The 12,731-nt window shown below is 33.9% G+C and overlaps 1 protein-coding gene across 1 annotated transcript in view; it reads left to right on the top strand.

The window, feature by feature from the left end:
- Positions 1-5,843, top strand: part of gbb (TGF-beta family member glass bottom boat) — a 92,092-nt gene extending 86,249 nt beyond the window's left edge. The window contains exons 5-6 of the mRNA XM_081769217.1: positions 1,415-1,491; positions 5,038-5,843. Of these exons, the coding sequence (XP_081625343.1) occupies positions 1,415-1,491; positions 5,038-5,298 (338 nt within the window). The 3' untranslated portion in view covers positions 5,299-5,843. The remainder of the gene's footprint in view (positions 1-1,414; positions 1,492-5,037) is intronic.
- The last annotated feature ends 6,888 nt before the right edge of the window (positions 5,844-12,731 follow it).

The following is a 12,731-nucleotide window of genomic DNA, read 5'->3' as shown; positions in this document are numbered from 1 at the left end:
ATATTCACCTTACTAGAAATCATCTTGCTCCTTCCATCTTACTTCGCTGATCCCCACTATACCCACTTTCAGTCGTTCTCTCTGACTCTCTATTTAGATTTTCTAACTTACCTGATGTGTACAGTCTTGCACTCCATCCGCCAGTTTGTACTGCCTTCCATAACCAAGCTACTTCTTGCACTTCCAAAATTAATGGAGCGACTGAGTTTTTGTTCTTTCTTTTTTCTTTTCTTTTTCTCTATTTTTTCAGTATGGGATTCGAACTTATTACTCTACCCACTTTTGGTAATTCAGTTTGAAAAATCGTCATTCCTATGCTGTTTTCTCCTGGAAGAGGCACAGTGACTGTCTCCTGTTGCCTTTCACCGGTTAGAAATGCACTTCTTCACCGATACTCTTGATTTTCGCCATTGTCCACTGCTGTCGAAGGCACGTCTAGACTTTTCCTGTAGATCAGGCTGTAAGACTACTGCATAGGCTCGAGTATCGTTGCTCAGGAGTCACTCCTAAAAGCCATGTGCCATGTCCTAAACACACTAATAAAGACCCAACACATCCGACCTGATAATTCTATCACACCTGAAAATTTGTGACAATAATACAATAAATTTTACGGTATTATTTGATAATATTCACTAGTCCATTATACACTTGCGAGAGTTTGCTTTGGGAAATGACGAACCTTCTCAAAAATTTTGTTTTCACTCCAATCGCTATTGAAACCATTGGTGCTTGGGGTGTAAGAAGTCTTGAATTCATTAGAGAGGTAGGAAGACGCATTTCTTGTGTTTCCGGCGAAGTTCGCTCCACATCTTATCTAATACAGCGCATATCTGTTTCTATCCAACGTGGTAACGTGTCGTCGGTCCTTGGCACTTTACCTCCTGGAAAGGAACTGGATGAGGTGTTTATACTCTGATAAGAATAGTTTTATATATATTAGTCCATGGACAATAGTTTTTCTTTGACCTTATAATTATATATTTAAATTGCAATTTATATGAATGCAGTGCAATTAAGTCATTTCGGTTAATAATCTTATAATTGTAAGTTTTATTGTGACTTATTGTAATAGTTTATTAGAAGAAAACTTCGATAAAATAATTTAAAAATTACATAATGATATGTCTTGGAATAAGTATGACAACTTGTTATATTACATTTATTGGCAGTTGAAATGTTCATAAGCTATACAGATTTATTTTATTGTAATATTTTTACTATTTAATGTTGTATGCACTTCATATAATAAATTATATTATTATAAATTAGTTGGAGCAAAAAACTGAAATACTTGACTCATTATATTTATAGAGATGTCATATAATGTTATTAATGTCTGATATAGATTTAATACATATCAAATTATTCTATTTTAATATTTGTCAACTAGTTCAAAATTTTAATTTTTCAGATTTCGCTAATAGGAAAGGAAGCAGAAGCTGTCAGAGACAGAATTTATATATAAATTTTAAGGAGCTAAATTGGCAGGTAAGAAAAAAATTAGGATCTGTGTAACGATCTGAAAAACGATCGTTACAAATCTGATTTGTTTGGTCTACATTGGTATTATTTAATTGTTTTATTTTATTGTAAATACTTGTTCATTTCATTGTAAGATTTGCTGTTACTAATTTTAAAATGTTATTATCAATTTTCAATTCAAATTTTATTAAAATGAGTCGATAAATTATGGTTTTCTGGAATACTAAATGAATCACTGGGCGGAAAGTGCTTTAAATTATGTATACATGCATTTTTATCTTTTTCGTATTATTGATCGATTGATGGATATACAAAAATAAACAGTGAAAGTTGATAAACGTAAAATCGAATTAATTTGACGTTTAAAGCCAAGTTTTTAAGTGCTATTTAATCAAACTGCCATAAAATATTGAAAATTATATTATTTTGTGCAGTAACAATATAAACGGTAAGACGTGTTTGTGGAATATCGTTGAGATGTACTATAATATGAGTTGCTAAGAGCCTAGCCCCGCCTACTTCCGTATCCCAGTTGATTCCCAATGTAAAATTATTAAGTTTGATTTTGTATGCAATAATTATTTTATTAAATAATATGGATTTTCCGGAATTTAGAAAGCTAATATTATAGCCTATGTACTAACACGAGATGGATGTTACGGATGTTTTATATGTATTCTTAGCCATTGTTTATAAAGCTTCGCAGTCATGTGGAAATACATCGTTGTCTTGAAATATGTACTTGCTGTAGGAAGTAAAATGGTTATAAGATAACGGATGTATTCTATAATCCGGATCGTTTGAAAGCAGACAGCTGTAATATAGCTTTTGTATCCTGGTAATTGAAATAAGCATTAAAATTTTGGAACTGAGATTTGGAATCTGTATTATTATTGTTATGATTGTTAAATGCTGTGAATCTACTTCCACGCATAATATCCGGACCTGCTCGACCGGTGCTAATTGGAATGGAAGTCCGAAATACAAATAATATAAAAGTTAAGGTTTTCTTAGGGCAACGAATGGCTGTTCCTATAGAAAGAAAATGAGAAGTACTAGTGAGTGTTTTTAGAAATAAATTTAACAGTTGCATCTGTTTAGAATGATTGTCCTGAATGTTGCAGACAACCCACCAACGACTTTACTAAATATACTTTTTTGATGTGTTGGATGGTATGACCATGTTTCCTGAGACACTAGGCTAAGATATAAAGATGTATTATTAGGGGTTAAGCTTCATATGTGGCATAATCATTCATTTAAACTCATTTCTCGCAATTTTTTTTTACCAGATAGAGAACAATCGTGTCACCTGTAACGCAACAGTAAAAGGTTTCTGACTATATTAACAAGTCGCTAATAATTGCATTGTATAGTACATAATTACTTGAAAATGTTTGAGTTGTTTTATCCTATTACCAATCATAAAATTATACTTCTAAGATTAAATTTCTATTTTGTTGCTTTGATGTTGCTGCAAATATAATGTAATATATGGGTATAATAGTATTAAAGACACAAGGAACAAAGTATTTATACAAACTATAGTAAAACGGACACCTACGTACAAGTTTTCGCTACATGCACATAATGAACTCTCTTACAGTTTCATGTTTAGGCCCGGACTCAGTAGTCCAGTGTTCCTAGGCAGTTAAGAATCAGGGCCGCCTGTTTGTAATTTAAGGAAAAACAAGCTTTACTTTTATTTATTTAGCGTTCTTTAACTTTAGAAAATAGACAAGCAGGCTCAGAAATAAAATAGACAAGTACCAACTGCATTTTTTTCACACAGATATATTATAATTTTACCATTTATATTACAAGATTACATTGTCAAGCAACGAACTTCCTTCTCTACAAAGAGACAAATGAACTCACTATAGTTCAGACTGCATTATTTCTGACTTTGTACAACACAGAGAGTTAATTATGCCTGTTCTTTTGTGTGGTGAATATTAAATAATTCTTCACTCTCTTTAGCACTAAAAAGTACAATTTTGCCTCTTCCTAGATTGGGACCCTCGGCAGCTGCTGAATTTTCGTAGGCATAATATTTTTCGCTTTCATGTTTAAATTGTTAGTGTAGTAATAAATTAATTAATTTTAGACACCTCAAAACGTTTATTTGTTTCCTCGCGATGAACATAACTAAGTAGAAGTAGTTCTTAAAATTCTTATCTATAGGAAATTGTTACAGGTAAATATGTTTGTTGTTATTACTGTCGGAGAAAGAAAAAAGAAAAGTATTCATTAGTAAAACTAGCACAATAGAAGTTCAACTACGACTGTATTCTGCGCAGAAAATGCAGTTGTACTTTTTCATTGTTTATTGTTTTGGTAACGACAGAAACAATTTTTGACTTGGCTACTCTTCCTCAGACAGTTACACACATTAAATGAATGTGTACACTTCACTCAGAATATATACATTCCTATACAGTTTCCGATTCTGTCTTTTGCGTAATTAGTTTATATGTATATCAAGAAATCGACTATAGTCTTTAGAAAATCTCCGAAGAAACTATTTTTTTTTAACTTGTTCCTACAATTCCCATACAATACAAAGTGTATGCTATTTCAAATATATTGCCATCTTCAGTTTAGGTTTTAGATTTGCAACCTTCAGTAAATACTTCAGATACATTTCTGCTTTGTTTCATGTTACATAATAATTTTGGCCTCCTTCTTTCTATCGGACATACTTCAGATACTTGTTACTTCCTTGTTGTCATCCTTGTTACTTCTCAGCATTCCATATGAGTTTCTACCTATAGTTAAGTCGATCTTTTTCGAGTGCAAGTAGAGAAGTTCATATCTGATATTGTGTCTGTCGCAAGATATGTAGAGGAATGCATATCAGTTATGTAAGAGTTACGAGTAACTATAACGGTATATTTTGATGTAATTTATTTCTACTTTTAAACCGTTAACTTCATATAACCCTATTAATAATTTTAATTTGAATTTAACCACTTATTATACGATTAAACTGTTTTAAATTATGACCTTAATATATCCTTCTAAAATAATCAAATCATGTTTTATCATTAAAGAAATAATTATTAAACAATTTCAACTTTTTCCATAATAATTATTTACTTTTGTTTACTTACTTATTGACAGGGGTTACCACTCTCCTCCATTTTTCTCGGTTCTCTGTTTATTTCTTCAGTCCTTAATGCCTAATTTCATTAAATCCTCTTCCATGATGTCTATCCATCTTCTCGGCCGCCGCCTTCTTCTTCGACTGTCTGGTTTCCCTATGAACCCTTTCCTAGCCGTTCTACTTTCGTGCATGCACTGTATATGTCATCTTAATATACTTTTGAAAATGCCCTTTACATTTTACTGTTAAAGAGCAGTGATTCGTAATTTGAGTGTTAATTTCAAACAATCGAATTTATCCCAAACTAACTATATGATGAAATATTTTTAACTACATTTTCGTTGTTGAACATGCATTTTCTCACAGTTAGAATTATCATGGTTTATTGTCTCCTCTAAAAATATGTCATTGTTAACAGTTGTTTACTTTTTATTCGTTTTTTGTAGGATTGGATAATAGCTCCAGATGGTTATGCTGCTTACTTTTGCCACGGAGAATGCGCCTTCCCACTGAATGCACAAATGAATGCAACAAATCATGCGATTGTACAAACTTTAGCGCATTTAATGAAGCCTGAAGAAGTGCCAAAACCTTGTTGTGCTCCAACAAAACTTAGTACCATATCTGTTCTTCATTTTCTTGACGATTCTAGTGTAATATTGAAAAAATATAAGAATATGGTGGTAAAAAGTTGTGGTTGTCATTAAAACAATGCAGTGACTTTTAAATATATACTCAATCTGAGTTGAAAATTGATTTTAATAAAAACTTATAAGATTTGACGATGTTTAAGACTTCTGTTACGTGAAAATATTCTTTTATTCATGATTCATATTATTGTTTTATTAAATTTTCAAACTTTTTCTTAATACCATGTGTGTTTCGTTATCGAAAATTTCTTGTTTCGATTTAGAACCGAATATTGTGAGAACTCTTCCCAAATCATTCCATTTAAGGCTGAATTGGTGTATAGAACTTGAAGTTATACAAGAGAAGCTGTCATGTTCATTCACTTAGAATAGTTTACAGTAAATGTTTTTGCGAAAGTTAATTATTTAAGGTATGTAAGAATGTTCATGAGACAATTTTCTAGAATGTAAATAACAATACTGAAGTAAATACAAATCTAAATATTTTCTTACAAATAGTTAAGTGTTACAACAGTTGTAAACATTTTAACACAGTGTTTCAAAATATTTAAAATGTTACATTTTTCTTTGAACAGATATTGAAAATACAATATAAGAAAATATGTGGTACAGTTTCTTTATTTATTGAGTAATTGATTTGTTGATCGACCCATTTTATTTGGTCTAATGGCTTGAATATGAAATGCCCTCTCCATAGTAAGAATCTTTAGGATCCAATTTAATCTGTATTTATCGGTTTCGCTTTACTAAGTCCAAATCCATACTATTATTATTAATCCATAATAATAATAATAATAATAATAATAATAATAATAATAATAATAATAATAATAATAATATTATTATTATTATTATTATTATTATTATTATTATTATTATTATTATTATTATTATTATTATTATTATTATTATTATTATTATTATTATTATTATTATTATTATTATTATTATTATTATTATTATTATTATTAGTCGTCTCTCCTATGCCAGTGTAAAAAAAAGTACTCTATATAATATATATGTAACCAAATATTATTTTCATTTACGTACATTATACATATAGCCATGTAAATATAAAGGTAACCATGTAATATTTTTATGTCGTCTATATGCCATTTTTGAGAGACAATGCTCAAAATTTTATATTCTTTTATTGCGGCGTTTCAGTTCAAAATTTCTCATGGTTTGCAACGTCTTTACAGTATAATGCCATACTAACGTACCTAAAACAAAATAGTATACACTTATGTAAGAAAAAATTGGAAACTTTAACATATCAAGTTATACGTTAAAATGTAGCTTTTTTTATAGCTAAGGAATTAGTTTCATTATGTGTGTAAATGGAGAACAAAAGTACCTTCAATCTCAAATTTCATCTTCGAATTTTCTAACAACTTCAACATAATCAACCCCCCATCTATTTTCCTATGTTTCAGCTGGAACTGGACTTCAACAAATTAAAACTATACTTATTATAGTATATAGGTTGCTCGGTAGCTATTTATAATACACATAACAAAAATATTTACGTTTTTGAATACCCTTATATTTTGCGTATAGGAAATAAGATTACGTCCCTGAAATAAATGCAAGTAGCACATTAAATAATTAATTTGCTAATATGAAATTTAGTGATTCTTACGCATAACGAAAATTTTAATTTTTCATACATTGAGATGAAGATATGTACTATACATATTATTCGGATATATCAGATAGTTTCAATTGAAGATATAAATACATAGTTTCGAAACATAATATGAATACAATCCTATAAGCAAAATCCAAAGCAAACAAAATCCTATAATATTATTAATGTCTTGTAACAAAGGAGTTCCGAAGCAGCATGCAAAATGAATTAGCAAAAATAGCTCAAATATTATCACACAACACTAAATGAAAAAAAAAAAAACACTAAAAAGTACGATATAAGCTTTTTCGCTAAATACTTTATAAGATAGGAAGTGGAGGTGAGAGAGAGAAATAGTAAGAAATGGAAGAAAAAGATTAGAAAAGTATATATGAAACACACAACTGACTGCTATCTTGGAACATAATCACATGATAGTTGTTTCATTTAGTTATTTATGTATTAAAGGAGACATAACTCTGAAGTTACTGTCCCCATCACGAAAAAATCAATGGCCGACACACCTTCTCATAAAATATTCTTTCAAAATGAAAACAATTAGACATTCAGCCTTGGGGTACACAGTTTTCCTTCAGCAATTCCTTTGAGAAACTAAAACCTACTCGCATACTAAGATAACGTTCATCTAGAAAGTTCTCGGTGAATATCTCCACGTGATCACGAACAAGCTAGTCATTAAGCTATTTTAAAATTCCGAAACAAAAGTTGTCATAAAATATTCTTCAAGTCGTAGAATGTAGCAGCAGTTGCTGACGATGGAGGAAGGGTTCTTGAATCTGGTTTTCTAATATGAGCAAGATTGTCTGTGAACATGAAATGTTGAAACCCACACTATTACTTGCTCAGAGGAGACTTCAAATATCATACCAGGCTCCTTTCCATCATGAGCTCAAAAAGGTTACACACGTAACTTGTAAGAGCAATAGGACGGTAACTGCTCCTGATAGTCGTTGCAGCTTTCTCTGGTTTCAAGATTGGGAAGCCAGAACCTCACGCCATCAAGGCAGGAAACTCTGCTCCACTGGATACAATTAAACAGGTAAAATAGTGCAACGAGAGTAATCGTGAGACGTTACGGAACATATCGTAAGATAGGTCAATTCCTGGAACTGTATTGGTACTAATCGTGTAAGACAGAATCGAATTTGAGAGTTATAAATAAAAAGGTCTAACCCTCTGTATGGACGCTACGAAGATTAATGATTCTTCTTGACACAAATACAAAAGCAATTAACTCACCTAAATAGAATGCAGAGTCAGATAGAGGAAAATTGTCGGCCCCAGATTCCCTGTGGTGTTAATCTCCGAGACTCCATTTTTTGGTAGAGCAGGCTCAGTGTCCATTTATGAGGTGAACCTGACACTAAACAGTCTTCATGGGAGTTCGATTTCTGTGATACGTAACGTAATATTTCGAATTTTAGCGCTTCTAAGCTTTAATGAGATCTAACATGGGCCTGAAGAATTCGAAATTCAACAATTCTCGGCAATATGATGATTAAAAGTGGCAAGAGTGCGCGAACAAGCCAAAACAATTTCACCACAATGAACCTCGTCGTCTCCGCATTCTGAATGGATCACAGGCAGTATTGATACCGATCTGTCCGAACAAATCTAAGAAGCACATATCGACAAAGCATCGGGAAGATCAACTTATTTATCTCCCAAAATATTAGCCAATCAGCATACTTAGAGTTGAATCGTAGTACATGAGATATATTTATAATAGGCAGGCCCTGTGTGATCACAGACACGGAGGTGCGGGTGCACTTTCCATATCGAGGAAGCTACAAAGGCTCTTGATTCCGTCGCGTCGAGTGTTGGTGAAATCTTATCTTGGTTCTAATAGAATTTGATATCAAGGATTCCGGAAGCCTTATATGCCCTTATACACTATGTAATCAAAAATATCCGGACACTCCCAAAAACATACGTTTTTCATATTAGGTGCATTGTGCTGCCACCTACTGCCAAGTGCTCATTATCAGCGACCTCAGTAGTCATTAGACATCGTGAGAAAACAGAATGGGGCGCTCCGCGGAACTCGCGGACTTCGAACGTGGTCAGGTGATTGAGTGTAACTTGTGTCAGATGTCTGTATGCGAGACTTCCATACTCCTAAACATCCCTAGGTCCACTGTGTCTGATGTGATAGTGAAGTGGAAACGTGAAGGGACACGTACAGCACAAAAGCGTACAGGCCGACCTCGTCTGTTGACTGACAGAGACCGCCGATTGTTGAAGAGGGTCGTAAAGTGTAATAGGCAGACATCTATCCAGACCATCACACAGGAATTCCAAACTGCATCAGGATCCACTCCAAGTATTATGACAGTTAGGCGTAAGGTGAGAAAATTTGGATTTCATGGTCGAGCGGCTGCTCATAAGTCACACATCACTCAAGTAAATGCCAAACGACGCCTAGCTTGATGTAAGGAGCGTAAACATTGGACGATTGAACATTGGAAAAACGTTGTATGGAGTGACGAATCACGGTACACAATGTGGGGATCCGATGGCAGGGTGTGGGTATGGCGAATGCCCGGTGAATGTCATCTGTCAGCGTGTGTAGTGATAACAGTAAAATTCGGAGGTGGTGGTGTTATGATGTGGTCGTGTTTTTCTTGGAGGGGGCTTGCACCCCTTGTTGTTTTGCGTGGGACTCTCACAGCGTAGGCCTACATTGATGTTTTAAGCACCTTCTTGCTTTCCACTGTTGAAGAGCAATTCGGGAATGGCGATTGCATCTTTCAACACGATCGAGTACCTGTTCATACTGCACGGCCTGTGGCGGGGTAGTTACACGACCATAACATCCCTGTAATGGACTGGCCTGCACAGGGTCCTGACTTGAATCCTATAGAACACCTTTGGGATGTTTTGGAACGCCAACTTCGTGCCAGGCCTCACCGACCTACATCGATACCTCTCCTCAGTTCAGCGCTCCGTGAAGAATGGGCTGCCGTTCTCCAAGAAACCATTAGCACCTGATTGAAAGTATGCCTGCGACAGTGGAAGCTGTCATCAAGGCTAAGGGTGGGCCAACACCATATTGGATTCGAGCAGTACCAATGGAGGGCGCCACGAACTTGTAAGTCATTTTCAGCCAGGTGTCCAGATACTTTTGATCACATAGTGTATATGCTAGCTAAAATGATGGTTCTTCGCACGGGAAGAATAGGTTTATTGAAAATATTTGAACTCAATTCCCCCTTAGGGTGCGTGTTTCAATGAATGTGGTTACAGCAACCCATAAGACACTAGATTTTGGAATAAATTTCTCCACTTTTCTTCTCAGGATACGCCCTTTAAGCAATGTGATATGATACAAACCCCTGCTGTAGGTACTAAATATGTTCTAAAATTAATTTCAAACGGGTAAGCCGTTTTCCGTGAGACGTACAACAGACAATGTCGATTCCAATATGTGGACAAAAATATATATATTGCTTCTCCCTCCTTAAAACTGGAAATTTTGGAAAATGCAGGGTCACGTGTTCACTTATTTCTAATATAGTTTCATCTTTCTATTGAAGGGACTCGTGAGATACTCTATTTTTCGCATTAATTCTGAACCCCATATCTCCCTTAAGATACACCCTTCAACCAAAGTGATGATTAAAGCCTATCTGAGGTAGGTATCAAGTATATTCCGAAATTCATTTCAAATTGTTCTTCCGTCTTCCCCTGCTGTGATCACAAAAAGCAGACATCGTCGTCTTCAATGTGCATGAAAAAAAAAAAAAAAAAATAGAAAACATTACTTTCCTCTTAAAAGAGGAATTTTCAGTATCATGTACGCTTAAATTTAATGAGTTTATATGCCAAGTTTCTTGTCCCTAATTTCAGGGATTCATGTGTACTCTATTTTGAAGAAAACATTTGAATCCCCTTTTCCTCCCTTAGCATACGAATTAAAAAAAAAAAAAAACTTATTCATTGCTCTCTTAACAAAAGGAGCTACCTGTCCAAATATCACGTTTCTAGATATATTAGTATGAGCTGAACGTCTATAAGTGGGTCACTTTAACTCCTTCAGATAATAGTATAGATCTCCACCTTTATTTAATAGTTTATACAATGAAATTCACAGTTTCAACTTAAAGGAATCCTTACATTATAGACATTTTCTGTATAAATAATAGGATATCTTAATGGGGAAATTATCCGTCTTTAGAAGCGGATTGTCGCAGACACTGAAATACGTATTTCCTTACTTTTATTTGAGAATTCATATACCGATTTTCACATATCCAACTTAGATGAATTCTCACATTGCGCACTTTCTCGATAAAGAAGGGAAATTTTGGATATTGTAGAAATGACTCTCCTTTAGGAAAGGAGTTTTCGAAAAGGTTGAAACACATGTTCCATAATTTTTGTTAACCGAATTTCTCATTTCCAAATTAAGCAAATCCCTACAATCGCCACTTTGTTAATACATAAAAGGGAATTTCATTATAGAAATTTACCCCTTCCCCCTCCCAAGGAGCGTAATTTTCGAAAACGTTGAAACACGTATTGTCTTATTTTTTTTAATTTAAATGCATATATACAGCATTTTATATCTTCAACTTATGCAACTACACTCGGCATTTTGTAAACGAATAAAGGGGAATTTCAATATTAGAGAATTTACCCCTCCCTCCCAGCAAACAATACAGCAAAATTTTATGTGAGAGAAATGTGTGATTTAGTTATTGTCAGAGACGCGAAAACGCTGGTAATTTTTCAAGTCCTTTACGCTGGTCTAGTGGCTAGTCCACACGCCTTTGATACACGGGATCCTGGGTTTGAGAAAAATTCGAATGCATTATCGTGATTGGGACTCCACTTTAAACTCTGGGTCCACGTTCTATGTAACCTTGGGACGGAACTAGTGAAAGGAACGCTAAACTCTAATCCAACCAACAAAGCTAATTAGTTTTCCTTATTAATCCTGATAGTTTTTGATTTGGCAAATGTAAGTGTAATATACATACATTTTTGCATTCATTAATGCTTCAGTTTTAGCATTTAAAAATATGGCTATGTTCTATAATTGTGTTAACTCGTGTCTTGCTTTATCTGAATAAATGGAATATTTGGCATTTACCAGGATCCCCATACTAATTTCAGCATCATTATCAACTCTAGAATGATATAAAGATCAGATGATACAAAATTAAGGACAGTTTCTGTATTATATCACTTCATAAATTCACATTTAGAATAACGGCGACAGAAACATAGTACTAAACTGATGCATATAATGATTTCAGCTTCAACATTCACAATACAGGTAATTTTTTCTTAATCCCCATGGAGGCTTTCTAGCAACACCCATTTATATATAAAAACATAGAATTTGTTCACAGGATTTGGAGAATAGGAAAATGCAAGTTACATTACTTTCAGTGTATTTTAACGTGCACTAAGGCAGTGTTTGTATGGTCTATTTATAAGATTTCTTACAAGGGAATGATCCCAACCTGACGAGTCCGAGTTGGCCGAAATTTCGTATAGATACTAATTGGGAGGTCGGTAAATAACATGGGAATAGTCATTCGATTCGCTTTTGTGTCCTTTACGAGATATACAGGGTGACGCAAAACAGAATGCAACATAAGACAACTATGTAATCCGAGTCCAAGTTGGACGATCATGTATGCCTATTTGAATCGTGTATACCGAATTACAGCCTGACGTGCACAGGAAAAGAAATTGACAAGTAGGTCACGGCCTGCCGCACCCGAACATATGAGTTAGGCTGTTTGTTTTTCTAACCTTTGTCCATTACTTTTTACTTTACAGTCGCTGGAACCCGGTCTCCGTTCTGATGTTGACCTTCCACTGTGCA

This window comes from Thermobia domestica, chromosome 8 (genome assembly GCF_964235325.1).
Source record: "Thermobia domestica chromosome 8, izTheDome1.hap1.1, whole genome shotgun sequence".
NCBI lineage: Eukaryota > Metazoa > Arthropoda > Insecta > Zygentoma > Lepismatidae > Thermobia > Thermobia domestica.
The sequence above is the reverse complement of the archived record's forward strand: the minus strand, read 5'-3'. Positions and strand labels throughout refer to the sequence as shown.